General features: G+C 42.0%; 1 protein-coding gene across 1 annotated transcript; it reads left to right on the forward strand.

Annotated features, from left to right (window-relative positions):
• Nucleotides 1-13579: 13579 nt before the first annotated feature.
• Nucleotides 13580-14348, forward strand: LOC311144120 (gamma-crystallin M3-like; the record flags this gene model as incomplete). The annotated part of the gene is made up of 3 exons (XM_084180095.1): nucleotides 13580-13594; nucleotides 13716-13964; nucleotides 14067-14348. 3 exons carry the CDS (start codon nucleotides 13580-13582, stop codon nucleotides 14346-14348), a joined length of 546 nt encoding a protein of 181 aa, XP_084036221.1.
• Nucleotides 14349-20098: the final 5750 nt, after the last annotated feature.

Raw genomic sequence — 20098 nt, forward strand, 5'->3', positions numbered from 1 at the left:
CCCGTGTGGTTCTGGGATTTTTGCTCACCGTTCTTGTGATCATTTTGACCCCACGGGGTGAGATCTTGCGTGGAGCCCCAGATCGAGGGAGATATCAGGGGTCTTGTATGTCTTCCATTTCCTAATAATTGCTCCCACAGTTGATTTCTTCAAACCAAGCTGCTTACCTATTGCAGATTCAGTCTTCCCAGACTGGTGCAGGTCTACAATTTTGTTTCTGGTGTCCTTTGACATCTCTTTGGTCTTGGCCATAGTGGAGTTTGGAGTGTGACTGTTTGAGGTTGTGGACAGGTGTCTTTTATACTGATAACAAGTTCAAACAGGTGCCATTAATACAGGTAACGAGTGGAGGACAGAGGAGCCTCTTAAAGAAGAAGTTAAGGGTCTGTGAGAGCCAGAAATCTTGCTTGTTTGTAGGTGACCAAATACTTATTTTCCACCATAATTTGCAAATAAATTCATTAAAAATCCTACAATGTGATTTTCTGGATTTTCTTTTCTCAATTTGTCTGTCATAGTTGACGTGTACCTATGATGAAAATTACAGGCCTCTCTCATCTTTTTAAGTGGGAGAACTTGCACAATTGGTGGCTGACTAAATACTTTTTCCCCCCACTGTATATCATAGGTACACTTCAACTGTGAGATGGAATCTAAAACAAAAATCCAGAAAATCACATTGTATGATTTTTAAGTAATTAATTTGCATTTTATTGCATGACATAAGTATTTGATACATCAGAACGTAATATTTGGTACAGAAACCTTTGTTTGCAATTACAGAGATCATACGTTTCCTGTAGGTCTTGACCAGGTTTGCACACACTGCAGCAGGGATTTTGGCCCACTCCTCCATACAGACCTTCTCCAGATCCTTCAGGTTTCGGGGCTGTCGCTGGGCAATACGGACTTTCAGCTCCCTCCGAAGATGTTCTATTGGGTTCAGGTCTGGAGACTAGCTAGGCCACTCCAGGACCTTGAGATGCTTCTTACGGAGCCACTCCTTAGTTGCCCTTGCTGTATGTTTCGGGTCGTTGTCATGCTGGAAGACCCAGCCACGACCCATCTTCAATGCTCTTACTGAGGGAAGGAGGTTGTTGGCCAAAATCTCGCGATACATGGCCCCATCCGTCCTCCCCTCAACACGGTGCAGTCGTCCTGTCCCCTTTGCAGAAAAGCATCCCCAAAGAATGATGTTTCCACCTCCATGCTTCACGGTTGGGATGGTGTTCTTGGGGTTGTACTCATCCTTCTTCTTCCAAACACAGCGAGTGGAGTTTAGACCAAAAAACTCTATTTTTGTCTCATCAGACCACATGACCTTCTCCCATTCCTCCTCTGGATCATCCAGATGGTCATTGGCAAACTTCAGACGGGCCTGGACATGCGCTGTCTTGAGCAGGGGGACCTTGTGTGCGCTGCAGGATTTTAATCCATGACAGCGTAGTGTGTTACTAATGGTTTTCTTTGAGACTGTGGTCCCAGCTCTCTTCAGGTCATTGACCAGGTCCTGCCGTGTAGTTCTGGGCTGATCCCTCACCATCCTCATGATCATTGATCATCAGAGGAAGGCCCTCAAAATTGTCAAAGACTCCAGACACCCTAGTCATAGACTGTTCTCTCTGCTACCGCACGACAAGCGGTACCGGAGTGCCAAGTCTAGGTCCAAAAGACTTCTCAACAGCTTCTACCCCCAAGCCATAAGACTCCTGAACAGCTAATCATGGCTACCCAGACTATTTGCACTGCCCCCCCACCCAATCTTTTTACGCTGCTGCTACTCTGTTAATTATTTATGCATAGTCACTTTAACTCTACCCACATGTACATATTACTTCAACTACCTCAACTAGCCGGTGCCCCCGCACATTGACTCTGCACCGGTACCCCCCTGTATATATAGCCTCCCTACTGTTATTTTATTTCTGCTCTTTTTTTCCCTCAACACTGTTGTTTTATTCTACTTTTTTATTAAAAATAAATGCACTGTTGGTTAAGGGCTGTAAGTAAGCATTTCACTGTAATGTCTGCACCTGTTGTATTCGGCGCATGTGGCCAATAAAATTTGATTTGATGCCCCACGAGGTGAGATCTTGCATGGAGCCCCAGACCGAGGGTGATTGACCGTCAGCTTGAATTTCTTCAATTTTCTAATAATTGCGCCAACAGTTGTTGCTTTCTCACCAAGCTGCTTGCCTATTGTCCTGTAGCCCATCCCAGCCTTGTGCAGGTCTACAATTTTATCCCTGATGTCCTTACACAGCTCTCTGGTCTTGGCCATTGTGGAGAGGTTGGAGTCTGTTTGATTGAGTGTGTGGACAGGTGTCTTTTATACAGGTAACGAGTTCAAACAGGTGCAGTTAATACAGGTAATGAGTGGAGAACAGGAGGGCTTCTTAAAGAAAAACTAACAGGTCTGTGAGAGCCAGAATTCTTACTGGTTGGTAGGTGATCAAATGCTTATGTCATGCAATAAAATGCAAATTAATTACTTAAAAATCATACAATGTGATTTTCTGGATTTTTGTTTTAGATTCCATCTCTCACAGTTGAAGTGTACCTATGATAAAAATTACAGACCTCTACATGCTTTGTAAGTAGGAAAACCTGCAATATCGGCAGTGTATCAAATACTTGTTCTCCCCACTGTATGTGCTTACGTGCATCTATGGGTACAGTATGAACATATTTGAATGCAGCAACTACTTTTTCTCAAAACGATTAAAGTCTGATGTAATGAGTCTAAATACAAAATCTGTAGTGAATGTGACGTATGGTTTATGAGGAGAAGATGATTGCAGATGAATTAGAGAATGAGTTAACAGTTTCCTTGTTTTTTGAAATATCAATACCAAATTCAGTGTGGTTTATCTTAGGGATGTCCATTATAGCGATGACAAGTTTCAAGTTGATAGGCCACTGTGGAGTGGATTTACAGAGGATTTTTTATGATTATTTAAACCATTAACATTACATAGTCAAAAAGTTAATTGTTAATAATTTCCTTATTTTTTAAGATATCAATGCCAAACTTAATATGGTTCATCATGGTAAACGTCTTTGATGACCCTAAAAAGGATTTAAATGGACATGTAAAATCAGATTTCTTGATTTATCAATAACTCAGCCATCTCTTAACCAATCCCTTAGCTTTGCTCAAACTAAGTACCAGGGGCCTTGTCACGGTTTCGGCCGAGGCTGCTCCTCCTCCTTGTTCGGGCAGGTTTTGGCGGTCGTCGTCCCCGGAGTACTAGCTGCCACCGATCTATGTTTCATGTTCGTTTGGTTTTGTCTTGATGTTGTACACCTGTGTCTAGTTAGTCCTCATTAGTGTCCTATTTAGTTCTCGTTGTGTGTGTATGGTGTTGTGTGTGATTGCTCTTCTGTTTGGTGTTCTGAGCTACGTATCTTCCCTCCGTTGTTTGGAGAGGTTTTCGCACATGTTAGTGTGCCTTTTGTTTGACGCCTGTGTGCGCCTTTATTTCGCCTCCGGGCTTATTGTTCTCGTGTACTACGTGAATAATTCACTAAAGTCTTTTGGACTTAGCTTCTGCGTCCTGCGCTTGATTCCTGCACTACACCCACCTTCAGCACCCCTGACAGGCCTACACACCAAATTGTGCGCCATTTGGTCCTATGGTTCATGAGAAGAAGATTTTTAGCATATTTTGGCATTTAAGCGTATGTTAGCATTCTGCATCTACTGGTATAGCGTGGCCATCTTTGAATGCATCAACGTTATTATGGTTCATGTGAATAAGTATTTCAAAGTTTTTCTAAAATGTCCAATATGGAGGAACATCTATCCCGACAGACCTTATAGGTCCTTGAGGCACATTTCTCAGGATGAGGAAAGACACCTACATACAACGTTTCAAGTCTCTAGGTCAAAGGGGCGACAGATATGAGGGTTTAGGTGAGACTGCTTATAACAGTGCCCTCTATAGGCCAATTGGTGCCATTTTTTTTTACCAAGTTACTCATGGCCTCTAGATTCTGTGTGCCAAATTAGAAAAAAGTTACAAACTATGCTTGAGTTATTTCACCATGTCAAGAAAACAAAAATTCTAATTCAGACAATACCAATAGTTTTTGCAGGTTATAATAATACATTTCAAATTATAAATGATAAATCTAGAGTGAGGGGAGGTTCAGCTACATTTAGAGTTTGGTTACAAATCTGATGCATATTCAAATGCGAAGGTGTTTACTATATAACAGTATGCCTATACACCGAGTACCTGAATATGTAACTACATTGTAAATACTTAGAATTGCATAGTGACTTCAGTGTCATGATCACACACAGCAGTCTCACTATGGTAGTAGAAAGGGGGTGGGGTGTAGTTTTCACATTGATGGTGGAATGTTATGTCAAATGACTGGGTTCACCACAACTTCAATGTAATGTTACATGACAACAAACTCCTTAAACGCTTTCATTCTGCAATTATTTTATTATTTAGCAATTCCACATTATTCCTTATTAGCCTATTTAACTAGAATGGCGCAGGAGAAGATGGCTGCCGTTTTACAGCCCTCTAACCAATTGTACTATTATGTGTGTTTTTCCGTGTTATTTGTAATTTATTCTGTACATAATGTTTCTGCCATCGTCTCTTATAACCAAAAAGAGCTTCTGGAAATCAGGACAGTGATTACTCACTTCGTATTGGACGAAGATTTTTTCTTCAACAAGTCGGACGCAAAGGATATCCTACAGACACCCGACAAGGCCCAAATCCCCGTCATTCGCATGAGAAAGAGATATCGTGGACTTAGGTCGGGGTGCCTTGTAAGGATCCAACGGCGAGCGAGTAAACTGCCTCTTCCATCAATCCTATTAGCCAATGTTCAATCATTTGAAAATAAATTAGATGACCTAAGATTACGGTTATCCTACCAACGGGACATTAAAAACTGTAATATATATATATATATATTTTTTTTTTTTCATTTTAGCAGACGCTCTTATCCAGAGCGACTTAGTTATTTTTCATACTGGCCCCCCATGGGAATCGAACCCACAACCCTGGCGTTGCAAATGCCATGCTCTACCAACTGAGCTACATCCCTGCCGGCCATTCCCTCCCCTACCCTGGACGATGCTGGGACAGTTGTGCGCCGCCCCACGGGTCTCCCGGTCGCGGCCGGCTACGACAGAGCCTGGATTTGAACCAGTATCTCTAGTGGCACAGCTAGCACTGCGACGTAGTGCCTTAGACCACTGCGCCACTCGGGAGTCTTAATATGTTTCACCGAGTCGTGGCTGAACGACGACATGGACAACATACAGCTAGCGGGCTATACGCTACATCGGCAGGATAGAACGGCTGACTCTGGTAAGACAAGAGGTGGCGATCTGTGTATATTTGTAAACAACAGCTGGTGCACAAAATCAAATACTAAGGAAGTCTCTAGGTTTTGCTCGCCTGAGGTATAGTATCTTACGATAAGCTGTAGACCACACTATTTACTAACAGAGTTTTCATCTATATTTTTCATAGCTGTCTATTTACCACCACAAACCAATGCTGGCATTAAGATTGCACTCAATGAGCTGTATAAGGCCATAACTGAACAGGAAAATGCTCATCCAGAGGCAGCGCTCATAGTGGCCGGGGACTTTAATGCAGGGAAACTTAAATCAGTTCTACCTAATTGCTACCAGCATGTTAAATATGCAATCAGAGAAAAAAAAAAAAAAAAAAAAAAGAATAAAAAACTCTAGACCACCTTTACTCCACACACAGAGACGCGAACAAAGCTCTCCCTCGCCCTCCATTTGGCAAATCTGACCATAACTCTATCCTCCTGATTCCTGCAGGAAGCACCAGTGACTCGGTTAATAAAAAAAGTGGTCAGATGACGCAGATGCTAAGCTACAGGACAGTTTTGCTAGCACAGACTGGAACATGTTCCGGGATTCTTCAGATAGCATTGAGGAGTACACCACATCAGTCACTGGCTTCATCAATAAGTGCATCGATGACGTCGTCCCCACAGTGACTGTACGTAGATACCCCAACCAGAAGCCATGGATTACAGGAAACATCCGCACTGAGCTAAAGGGTAGAGCTGTCGCTTTCAAGGAGCGGGAATCTAACCCGGGCGCTTATAAGAAATCCCGCTATGCCCTCCGACAAACCATCAAAACAGTCAGTACAGGACTAAGACTGAATCGTACTACACCGGCTCTGACGCTCGTCGGATGTGGCAGGGCTTGAAAACTATTACAGACTACAAAGGGAAGCACAGCCGCAAGCTGCCCAGTGACACAAGACTTCCAGACGAGCTAAATCACTTCTATGCTCGCTTCGAGGCAAGCAACACTGAAGCATGCATGAGAGCACCAGCTGTTCCGGATGACTATGTGAGTAAGACTTTTAAGCAGGTCAACATTCACAAGGTCTCAGGGCCAGAAGGATTACCAGGACGTGTACTCCGAGCATGTGCTGACCAACTGGCAAGTGTCTTCACTGACATTTTCAACATGTCTCTGACTGAGTCTGTAATACCAACATGTTTCAAGCAGACCACCATAGTCCCCGTTCCCAAGGACACTAAGATAACCTGCCTAAATGACTACCGACCCGTAGCACTGACATCTGTAGCCATGAAGTGCTTTGAAAGGCTGGTCATGGCTCACATCAACACCATTATCCCAGAAACCCTAGACCCACTCCAATTTGCATACCGCCCCAACAAATCCACAGATGATGCAATCTCTATTGCACTCCACACTGCCCTTTCCCACCTGGACAAGAGGAACACCTACATGAGAATGCTATTCATTGACTACAGCTCAGCATTCAACACCATAGTGCCCTCAAAGCTCATCACTAAGCTAAGGATCCTGGGACTAAACACCCCCCTCTGCAACTGGATCCTGGACTTCCTGACGGGCCGCCCCCAGGTGGTAAGGGTAGGTAACAACACATCTGCCACACTGATCCTCAACATGGGGGCCCCTCAGGGGTGCGTGCTCAGTCCCCTCCTGTACTCTCTGTTCACCCATGACTGCATGGCTAGGCACGATTCCAACACCATCATTAAGTTTGCCGATGACAACAGTGGTAGGCCTGATCACCGACAACGATGAGACAGCCTATAGGGAGGAGGTCAGAGACCTGGCCGTGTGTTGCCAGGATAACAACCTCTCCCTCAACTAGACCAAGACAAAGGAGATGATTGTGGACTACAGGAAAAAAAAAAGAGGACTGAGCACGCCCCCATTCTCATCGACGGGGATGTAGTGGAACAGGTTGAGAGCTTCAAGTTCCTTGGTGTCCACATCACCAACGAACTATCATGGTCCAAACACACCAAGACAGTCATGAAGAGGGCACGACAAAGCCTATTCCCCCTCAGGAGACTGAAAAGATTTGGCATGGGTCCTCAGATCCTCAAGAGATTCTACAGCTGCACCATCGAGAGCATCCTGACTCGTTGCATCCCCGCCTGGTATGGCAACTGCTCGGCCTCCGACCGCAAGGCACTACAGAGGGTAGTGCGTACGGCCCAGTACATCACTGGGGCAAAGCTTCCTGCCATCCAGGACCTCTATACCAGGCGGTGTCAGAGGAAGGCCCTCAAAATTGTCAAAGACTCCAGCCACTCTAGTCATAGACTGTTCTCTCTGCTACTGCATGGCAAGCGGTACCGGAGTGCCAAGTCTAGGTCCAAAAGACTTCTCAACAGCTTCTACCCCCAAGCCATAAGACTCCTGAACAGATAATCATGGCTACCCGAACTATTTGCACTGCCCCCCCACCCCCACCTCATATTTTTACGCTGCTGCTACTTTGTTAATTATTTATGCATAGTCACTTTAACTCTACCCACATGTACATATTACTTCAACTACCTCAACTAGCCGGTGCCCCTGCACATTGACTCTGCACCGGTACCCCCCTGTATATATAGCCTCCTTACTGTTATTTTACTTCTGCTCTTTTTTTCTCAACACTATTTTGTTGTTTTATTACAAAAATAAATGCATTGTTGGTTAAGGGTTGTAAGTAAGCATTTCACTGTAATGTCTACACCTGTTGTATTCGGCGCATGTGGCCAATACAATTTGAACTACCATGTACATGTACTGTATAGAAATTAGGAATATTTATTGTAAAGTGGGATCATGCAATCTAAAAAAAATTACCTTCTGGTGCTTTTTTCTATGTGAAGACAATGATGTGAATGCTTATTTTACAGCCACATGTCCATTCCATACACCGTGTTGATTGAGGGTCTAATTTTATTAGTTAACAAACGTATGTTTATCCCCTACAAATTCAAAACTCTTATTTTATTAATTGTCATGAAAAATAACTTAAAAATGGTCAAACAAAAACATATCAGGTGTGCGAGTAACCTGTTGTCTCTCAGTCCTTTGACCTGTTGTCCTACTTCACATTTGTGATGGGTGATTTCGGGCGGAGTCAGGCGCAGGAGGGTAAATTACAGAATATAAGGTTTATTCCGGAAAACACAGTGGTACGCATCAATGCGTAATACACTCCGGCGCACTGGAGAAAACAAGGCACATGGGTGCATATCCCGGTAATACAAAATACAACGTAGTTCCACCGAGCTATAATAATAATAATAATAATAATAATAAGCCATTTAGCAGACGCTTTTATCCAAAGCGACTTACAGTCATGCGTGCATACATTTTTACCTCCACAATAATCAGGTGTGTAATAAACAAAACAAAACAAATGGAATGATGAGATGAGGAGCGGCAGTGGCTAGAAGGCCGGTGACGACGAACGCCAAAGTCGTGACAACATTATAGCCACGTTTCATTTTCTTTGTAATGCGTCAACATATACTGAGTGTACAAAACATTAGGAACACCCACTCTTTCCATGACATAGACTGACCAGGTGAATCCAGGTGAAAGCTATGATCCCTTATTGATGTCACCGGTTAAATCCACTTCAATCAATGTAGATGAACTGGGGAGAAGAGGTTAAAGAATAATTTTTAAGCCTTGAGACATGGATTGTGTATGTGTGCCATTCAGAGGGTGAATAGGCAAGACAACATATTTAAGTGCCTTTGAACAGGATATGGTAGTAGGTGCCAGGCACAGCGGTTTGAGTTTGTCAAGAGCTGCAACGCTGCTGAGTTTTTCACGCTCAACAGTTTCTCGTGTATCAAGAATGGTACACCACCCAAAGGACATCCAGCCAACTTGACATAACTGTGGGAAGCATTGGAGTCAACATGGCCCAGCATCCCTGTGGAAACTTTCGACACCTGGTAGAGTCCATGCCCTGACAAATTGAGGATGTTCTGAGGGCAAAAATGTGTTCCTAATGTAATGTACACTCAGTGTATAATGTAGCATATAACATATTACGTTTTATATTTATACTCAACATTTTCACAATTACAAATGTCAGTATGTATGATGTTCTAATTTGATGGAAATGTGTGTTATAGTGACAGATTATTTATTAAGCAATTTGTATGTTTTCTTGTCACAGGTGTCGTGATGTGACTAACATTAATCTGAAGACTTATCTCTAATTAACTAACTAGGTTTACTTGTTACCCGATTAAATGAATCATGTAACAATTAACTCATTAGTATATGAGGCACCACGAGAGCGGTTTCTTAAAGACTTACCATCTCCCGAATTAAACTCTAAAAAAGGTCTTTACCTATAACATCTATAAACAGTCAACTTATTAATCACAACCTCGTATCATATCATTCTGAACGTTGTAACCTCCTTGCATCTACAAAAACCAGAGCCTTACTTATGATTCAGTACTACACAAATTGGTTTAATTATTTATTTAGTAGCTAATTAAATGGGAACACAGGATAAACATACACACTCTGCACCGGTTATTGACTGGAGAAAACAGGTCCCTAGCGGAATGACAACAACATGGCTTGTTAAAGAAGAGATGAAGAGGGAGAGCGCGAGAGGGACAGAGATAATACTTTGATACATTAAAACTACGCTCACCTAAGGTACCCATATACTTTGCACACGAACTACCGCCGTCTTTGAGTAAGAAATTATGAATGTATTTACGTACAAGGCCTGGTTCGCCGTGTATCTCTCGGTGGACAGGACCGCCCTGGAAAGGGAGTTGGGCCTTTTCTGATTGTCCATAAAGTTCCAACAAGTCTTCTGTTGTTCTCCTCTGTAGTTGTCCGGTATCCGGTGACTTGTCATGTAGTCCTGAACAGAACTATAGAATGGATTTTCCTTCCATTCGCTCTTGAAGTGGCTTCTTTGAAGAAAGGCTAGCCAGCCGTATCAATGGTCCCCAGTGGGGTGACGAGAGTAGCGTCACACGATGGCTTGAGCAGAGTAACAGATGATGGTCATACTTAAATTCGCTTTCGAAGATACTTTAGACAGCTAATCAGCCGAACCAGTGATTGTCTGGGAGGGGAGTTTATTCTCTACACCTCGTGTTGAGATTCAAAGTTCCAACCATTTTAAACGTGTAGCTCCCGCTTCATGCTTTTCTGGTGTAACATGTTAATTCGTAACCCATCCTTCTATACACTCTGCTCGAAAGGGCTGGTTCCGTCAGGCTGACACGCTCTCCGACCTCACACGGGGACATGACTACTTACTGTGCAAAGCTTATGGAAAACAATTATCTCTTATAGCGTTCTCAAATCACATTCCTATCTTAACAAAAATACTTTTATATTTTTCATATTACATGCACAACGCATAGGATGGAAACTTCGCATATATAGGGGGTATACTTTCCAAGTTTACAGTATTTCCTTTATAACATTTTTAATGACATCACAAAATAACAACCCAATTGACATTAGCATTCTATAAATCGCCTCTGACCATTCCCCACATTTTATGTTAGAAATATTGTTGCAGTATTAGCTTTAGAACGTGTTAGAGTTTCGGCGGGAAAAGTCTGTGGAAACAAAGGCACATTCTTCTAGTGAACATTGGAGAGGGAGACCTGACTCTCCTCTTCTTGATGTGTCAACCCCCCACCAGTTCCCTCCTCCCCCTTCTGCGGGTGAGAGGGGGTCTGGTTGAAGATATTCATTGCAAACCTGATCGGACCTATTTGGATCCTCACAGGACAGTCATGACATAGAATATTATGTAATCAAAAGATGTATAGCTTGAAATCATGTTTTTAAAAGTTCTCTATTGTATACATTTCTGCTAGTGGCCCACTGTCTGAGAGTATGCACATATTGCAGAGAGTGGCTTTAAGATTCCCATAAGCATTCATTCACCGTTATAACTTGAAAATTACCTGAATTCATCACTTTATATGATTGGATTTAACCTAATCATATTGATACATACAGTATTGCACAATAACCACAATAATATAGAGAACTAGTAATAAGAAGTACTACTAGGTGATATAGATTCAATTATTAAAAGAAGATAACATCAGAAAATAAATATGAAAATATGACTTATTTTACACTTGCAACCATTCCATGCCTCATTAAGAAATCTTCATAACCACAAGGTCCTGTACATTTCCTCTATCAAGGTGTTATCAGGCGGTAGACAGTGCATTCGGAAAGTATGTTAGATTGGGTTCAAGTCAGGGCTATGGCTGAGCCACTTAAGGACATTCAGAGACTTGTCCCGAAGCCACTCCTGTGTTGTCTTGGCTGTGGTTCATTGTCCTGTTGGAAGGTGAACCTTCGCCCCAGTCTGAGGTCCTGAGCATGGCTTCGGGACAAGTCTCTGAATGTCCTTGAGTGGCCCAGGCAGAGCCTGGACTTCAACCCAATCTAATATCTCTGGAGAGACCTGGAAATAGCTGTGCAGCAACGCTCCCCATCCAACCTGACAGAGCTTGAGAGGATCTGCAGAGAAGAATGGGAGAAACTACCCAAATACAGGTGTGCCAAGCTTGTAGCGTCATACTCGAGGTTGAAATCGTTTCCAAAGGTGATTCAACAAAGTACTGAGTAAAGGGTCTGGATAGTTATTTAAATGTAATATTTCAGGTTTTTATATTGTAATACATTTGCAAAAATGTAAAAAAAACAGTTTTTCCTTTGTCATTATGGGGTATTATGTGTATATTGATGAAGAAAAAAACAATTTAATCCATTTTAGAATAAGGCTGTAACATAAAATGTGGAAAAGTCAAGGGGTCTGAATACTTTACGAATGCACTGATGTGTTTGTGTCAGCGTAGACTTTGAACTACCCATAGTAGTCCACAAAAGATGTGGTTTTCCAACCTTGTCCAGTGTGATGATCTCTCCTATCATTGACAACACTGGTACTTTGCCCATCTTCCCCCGTCACTTTTATACCCAACTTGATAGTTATTTATGGTCCATTCTTTTGAATGCCTTACTCAGCATAGAGGGCTATAATTTTCGTTAAATTGGTCTGTAAATTGTTATTATTCTAGATCTGGGGCAGGGCCAACTGCAGCCCACTCTAATGGGGAACAAGTGCATGGGGGCAGCAAATGTAATTGATTAGCTGCTCGATTAAGAGAAGGAATTAAGAGATGCTAGAACAAGGAGCGGAACGAGGAACTCCACCCTCTCTCTTTGCAAGTTATGGGCAAGTCCTTCACAACATATTATATGGCACCAGTTGTTTACGTAGATCTGTCCACGAGAGATTACACTTCTCTCCCAACGATTACTCAAACTTCATTATTCTATTTTGCCTGAATTAAGATATATATCGGCAGAAAGGCACAACACAAAATAGAATAGAATGGTTTTGAGAAATCCTTTGGCACCAATAAGGGCACTAGGGGAGGCTTGGATACCAAGAACACTTCCTCAAATCCTCTCAAAGGCTTCCCAACCCTGCTTATGTTGATGGTATTTGAGGAAATACAATAACTCAGTCTCTTGAACTAAATAGATTTACATAATGAATCAATAATACTTGCATTTACTTCTGAGTGAAGTCCACACATTACTGTTGACTCCAAGTGATCTAGCTTAGACTAGGGCTTCTTGTACTTTAGACCTAGCCCTAGCTGAGACAGGACAACATATTAATGACTGCAAACCTTTTTGAATGATGGTTTTAGGTACATTTTAAGTACAAAGTTTTCAGTGTAGTACCAACAATGAAGTTCTAATCACAATTGTGTATATTTTCTGTGGCCAAACATTGAAATTCTTAGCAACAAGTGTCAGAGATTGCAACCCCAGGTATCAGAGTTATTTCGCGCAACGTAGCAAAAATAGTGGTAGACCCATACCCAGTGAACCACTGTTTGCTTTGTAGTTGGCACAGTTGGCGGTGCGCCAACCTCCATCTCTGCTTCTAGGTCATGTACATATTGTTTAGAATTATAAAATAGTTATCGTTCCATGATCATCAAAGCCATAAGTAATTGAAATGTTTAATTTACTACAGTATACTAATTCAATAAAACATTATGCAAGTACTACTAAAACTAATAATATTGAACCTGCTTTCATTTACAGTACATTAGATGGTGATGACTCAGGAATTTAACACAATGTGGTCACATATGCTGTGGACATCTAACAAGGTATAAAAGGGCAAGGGGGCCACTAGCATTTACAGTCAAGCTTAAACAACCAACAGCCACCATGACCATGGGCAAGGTACGTGGCATTTCAACTATTTTCTTAATCATTCTAACTAAATGACTGCTTTTGATATGTGTTTACTGTACCTTACTGCTGCAATAGTTGTTGTATCACATTCTTACAACTTGTCTTGCAGATCATCTTCTATGAGGACAAGAACTTCCAGGGACGTTCTTACGAGACCAGCAATGACTGCCCTGAGCTGACTTCCCACCTGAGCAGGTGCAACTCCTGCAGGGTTGAGAGCGGCTGCTTCATGGTCTATGAGCGGCCCAACTTCATGGGACACCAGATGCTGGTCAGAAGAGGAGAGTACCCCGACAACCAGCATCTAATGGGCATGACCCAGAGTGACTGCATCAGGTCCAGCCATATGATCCCCATGGTAAGGAGAAGAGAGCATTTCTTCCTTTAAATTACAAAGCAGGCTTCTTAAAATGTCAGACCTTGGAATTAATGCAAATTGTTTTAAATTCTCCACCAACAGCACAGAGGCTCCTACAGAATGAAGATCTACGAGAAGGAGAACTTTGGAGGTCAGAACATGGAGCTGATGGACGACTGTGACTCCATCCAGGATCGTTACCACATGTCCGATTGCCAGTCTGCCCAGGTTATGGATGGCCACTGGCTGATGTTTGAGCAGCCCCACTTCAGAGGCAGAATGATGTACATGAGGCCCGGAGAGTACAGGAGCTTTAGGGATATGGGCGTGGGTGCCAAGGGCATGAGGTTCATGAGCATGAGGCGTATCACTGACATGTGCTAAATCATCTGATTGTCAACAGAAAAAATAAACACTATCTACCAGTATGTCTTACTCATTACATACCCCCTCTTCAGTCTGAAATATTACTTTCATTTTATAATATATTACATCATAAGACATACTATACAGTGTTGATCTGTGCAAATCAAAATGTCCTAAAAGCAGCCATTAGACGTTCAAGCACCATTGCTATCAAATATTATGTAAAAAAAAATATATGTTGGTAATAAAATATAAAACTGTAAACCTAAAAGTGCAATACAATCACTAGCTGTAGCGTGTGCTAAAAATATGTCTTAAAAGGATCATCAGATAGCATTCCATGTTTATGGGTTATTATTTCCAAGGGATGGCAGAAAGAGAATAGGAAGGTTCCAAGCACTGAACCTTGCAGAACACCAAATTCTGGACCCTTATTGTTCTCCCTACATATGCTAAGCCTTGGAAACATTACACATTTCCATTTGTGTCTTGAAGGCTAAGTGCATAGTCTAATAATCCGAGTCAACAGTTTCCTTTAAAAAAATAAATGTAATTCAAAAATGCATTTTAAAAAAGAGCTACAAATTAAAATATTTAACAAGATCCATGATGCGTCTAACAGAACTATGTCTCAATCCGTTGCTTTCCATCTCCCTGAGGTTCCTGTACTCTCCGGGCCTCATGTACATCATCCTGCCTCTGAAGCAGGGACACTGCTCGTACATGAGCCAGTGTCCCTCCATGACCTGGGCAGACTCACAGTTGGCCATGCGGTAACACTCCTGGAAGGACTCACAATCCTCCATCAGCTCGTTCATCTGACCTCCGAAGTTCTCCCTCTCGTAGACCCTCATCCTGAAGGATCCTCTGTGCTATTGTGGAGAAAAATGTTCCTTCACATTCAAGTGTATCTGTCTAGTCATCAATAGCTCCTCACAGCATCCATTGTGACATGAATTATAGACATTTGGAGATGGGGATTTCCCTAAAGCAAATCACATTAGTTCATAAAACACCACAAGGAAGCCAAACCTAAATTACCAGTCAAAAGTTTGGACACACCTACTCATTAAAGGGTTCTTTATTTCTACTATTTTCTACATTGTAGAATAATAGTGAAGACATCAAAACTATGAAATAACACATATGGAATCATGTAGTAACCAAAAAATTCTTAAACAAATCAAAATATATTTGAGATTTGAGATTCTTCATAGTAGCCAACTTTTGCGTTGATGACAGCTTTGCACACTCTTCGCGTTCTCTCAACCAGCTTCACCTGGAATGCTTTTCCAACAGTCTTGAAGGAGTTCCCACATATGCTGAGCACTTGTTGGCTGCTTTTCCTTCACTCTGCGGTCCAACTCATCCCAAACCATCTCAATTGGGTTGAGGTCGAGTGATTGTGGAGCCCAGGTCATCTGACGCAGCACTCCATCAAACTCCTTCTTGGTCAAATAGCCCTTACACAGCCTGGAGGTGTGCTTTGGGTCATTGTCCTGTTGAAAAACAAATGATAGTCCCACTAAGCGCAAACCAGATGGGATGGCGTATCGCTGCAGAATGCTGTGGTAGCCATGCTGGTTAAGTGTGCCTTGAATTCTAAATAAATCACTGACAGTGTCACCAGCAAAGCAGTGACACACCATCACACCTTCAGTGACACACCATCACACCTTCTCCTCCATGCTTCACAGTAGGAACCCCACATGCGGAAATCATCCGTTCACCTACTCTGTGTCTCACAAAGACACGGCGGTTGTAACCAAAAATCTCAATTTGGTCTCATCAGACCAAAAGAACACATTTCCACCGGTCTAATGTCCATTGCTCGTGTTTATTGGCCCAAGCAAGTCTCTTCTTCTTGGTGTCCTTTAGTAGTGTTTTTTTTGCAGCAATTTGACCATGAAGGCCTGATTCACACAGTCTCCTCTGAACAGTTGATGTTGAGATGGCGGCAATTTCTGAGGCTGGTAACTCTTAATGAACTAACTCTGGGCCTTTCCTGTGGTGGTCCTCATGAGAGCCAGTTTCATCATAGAGCTTGATGGTTTTTGCGACTGCACTTGAAGAAACTTTCAAAGTTCTTGACATTTTGCGGATTGACTGACCTTCATGTCTTAAAGTAATGATGGACTGTCGTTTCTCTTTTTCGCTGTTCTTGCCGTAATATGGCTTTTACCAAATAGGGCCATCTTCTGTATACCACCCCTACCTTGTCACAACACAACTGATTGGCTCAAACACATTAACTTTTAACAAGGCACACCTGTTAATTGAAATGCATTCAAGGTGACTACCTCATAAAGCTGGTTGAGAGAATGCCAAGAGTGGGCAAAACTGTCATCAAGGCAAAGGGTGGCTTTGAAGAATCTCAAATATAAAATATATCTTGATTTGTTCAACACTTTTTTGGTTACTACATGATTCCATTTGGGTTATTTCATAGTTTTGATGTCTTCACTATTATTCTACAATGTATAAAATAGTAAAAATAAAGAAAAACCCTTGAATGAGTAGGTGTGTCCAAACTTTTGACTGGTACTATATATATATATATATATCTCCATAGGCATGTAGTCGGAGTACTCTCCCCTCCTCAGAAAGAACTGGTTTCCCATGAAGTTGGAAAGGTTGTATACCATGAAGCATCCAGTTGCAGCGACTCAGGTGGGGTGACATATCAGAGCAGTCGCTCATGCACTCATAAGAGCGGCCCTGGATGTTGTCCTCGTAGAAGATTACACACATCAAATGTTCAATTCACTTTCTCAAGTCATTTGCTGAATTTCAGTGAAGTTTTGTTACAAATACACAGGATTAGTGACACTAAGCCTTTGCTTTCATCATACCCTACTATTAAGCAATAAGGCCCTAGGAGGTGTGGTACATGGCCAATATACCATGGCTAAGGGATGTTCTTATGCAGACGCAACGCGGAGAGCCTGGATACAGCCCTTTTCCATGATGTGTATTTATTTTTATTTTTTTCCCCTTTATTTAACCAGGTAAGCCAGTTGAGAACAAGTTCTCATTTACAACTGCGACCTGGCCAAGATAAAGCAAAGCAGTGTGATAAAAACAACACAGAGTTACATATGGGGTAAAATAAAACATAAAGTCAAAAATACAACAGAATATACAGTGGGGGAAAAAAGTATTTAGTCAGCCACCAATTGTGCAAGTTCTCCCACTTAAAAATATGAGAGAGAGGCCTGTAATTTTCATCATAGGTACACGTCAACTATGACAGACAAATTGAGAAAAAATAATCCAGAAAATCACATTGTAGGATTTTTAATGAATTTATTTGCAAATTATGGTGGAAAATAAGTATTTGGTCACCTACAAACAAGCAAGATTTCTGGCTCTCACAGACCTGTAACTTCTTCTTTAAGAGGCTCCTCTGTCCTCCACTCATTACCTGTATTAATGGCACCTGTTTGAACTTGTTATCAGTATAAAAGACACCTGTCCACAACCTCAAACAGTCACACTCCAAACTCCACTATGGCCAAGACCAAAGAGCTGTCAAAGGACACCAGAAACAAAATTGTAGACCTGCACCAGGCTGGGAAGACTGAATCTGCAATAGGTAAGCAGCTTGGTTTGAAGAAATCAACTGTGGGAGCAATTATTAGGAAATGGAAGACATACAAGACCACTGATAATCTCCCTCGATCTGGGGCTCCACGCAAGATCTCACCCCGTGGGGTCAAAATGATCACAAGAACGGTGAGCAAAAATCCCAGAACCACACGGGGGGACCTAGTGAATGACCTGCAGAGAGCTGGGACCAAAGTAACAAAGCCTACCATCAGTAACACACTACGCCGCCAGGGACTCAAATCCTGCAGTGCCAGACGTGTCCCCCTGCTTAAGCCAGTACATGTCCAGGCCCATCTGAAGTTCGCTAGAGTGCATTTGGATGATCCAGAAGAGGATTGGGAAAATGTCATATGGTCAGATGAAACCAAAATATAACTTTTTGGTAAAAACTCAACTCGTCGTGTTTGGAGGACAAAGAATGCTGAGTTGCATCCAAAGAACACCATACCTACTGTGAAGCATGGGGGTGGAAACATCATGCTTTGGGGCTGTTTTTCAGCAAAGGGACCAGGACGACTGATCCGTGTAAAGGAAAGAATGAATGGGGCCATGTATTGTGAGATTTTGAGTGAAAACCTCATTCCATCAGCAAGGGCATTGAAGATGAAACGTGGCTGGGTCTTTCAGCATGACAATGATCCCAAACACACCACCCGGGCAACAAAGGAGTGGCTTCGTAAGAAGCATTTCAAGGTCCTGGAGTGGCCTAGCCAGTCTCCAGATCTCAACCCCATAGAAAATCTTTGGAGGGAGTTGAAAGTCCGTGTTGCCCAGCGACAGCCCCAAAACATCACTGCTCTAGAGGAGATCTGCATGGAGGAATGGGCCAAAATACAGGCAACAGTGTGTGAAAACCTTGTGGAGACTTACAGAAAACGTTTGACCTGTGTCATTGCCAACAAAGGGTATATAACAAAGTATTGAGAAACTTTTGTTATTGACCAAATACTTATTTTCCACCATAATTTGCAAATAAATTCATAAAAAATCGTACATTGTGATTTTCTGGAATTTTTTTTCTCATTTTGTCTGTCATAGTTGACGTGTACCTATGATGAAAATTACAGGCCTCTCTCATCTTTTTAAGTGGGAGAACTTGCACAATTTGTGGCTGACTAAATACTTGTTTTCCCCACTGTATATACAGTGTGTGCAAATGTAGCAAGTTATGGAGGTAAGGCAATAAATAGGCTATAGTGCAAAATAATTACAATTAGTATTAACACTGGAATGATAGATGTGCAAGAGATGATGTGCAAATAGAGATACTGGTGTGCAAATGAGCAAAATAAATAACAATATGGGGATGAGGTAGTTGGGTAGGCTAATTTCAGATGGGCTGTGTACAGGTGCAGTGATCGGTAAGGTGCTCTGACAACTGATGCTTAAAGTTAGTGAGGGAGATAAGAGTCTCCAGCTTCAGAGATTTTTGCAATTTGTTCCAGTCATTATGCAGCAGAGAACTGGAAGGAATGGCGGCCAAAGGAGGTGTTGGCTTTGGGAATGACCAGTGAGATATACCTGCTGGAGCGCATACTACGGGTGGGTGTTGCGATGGTGACCAATGAGCTAAGATAAGGCGGGGATTTGCCTAGCAGTGATTTATAGATGGCCTGGAGCCAGTGGGTTTGGCGACGAGTATGTATTGGCCATATACCACAAACCCCCAAGGTGCCTTATTGCTATCATAAACTGGTTACCAACGTAATTAGACCAGTAAAATATTTTTGGATCCTACCCATGGTATACGGTCTGATACACCACGGCTTTCAGCCAATCAGCATTCATGGCTCGAACCACCCGGGTTATAATATGCAATAAACTATGATGATCTAACTATCAATTTTTCCCTACAGTGAGGGAAAAAAGTATTTGATCCCCTGCTGATTTTGTACGTTTGCCCACTGACAAATAAATTATCAGTCTATAATTTTAATGGTAGGTTTATTTGAACAGTAAGAGACAGAATAACAACAAAATCGAGAAAAACACATGTCAAAAATGTTAAATTGATTTGCATTTTAAATGAGGGAAATAATTATTTGACCCCCTCTCAATCAGAAAGATTTCTGGCTCCCAGGTGTCTTTTATACAGGTAACGAGCTGAGATTAGGAGCACACTCTTAAAGGAAGCAATCAATCAATCAGATTCCAAAAAC

This window comes from Coregonus lavaretus (assembly GCF_964263955.1).
Source record: "Coregonus lavaretus genome assembly, chromosome: 16".
In the NCBI taxonomy this organism is placed as follows: Eukaryota; Metazoa; Chordata; class Actinopteri; order Salmoniformes; family Salmonidae; genus Coregonus; species Coregonus lavaretus.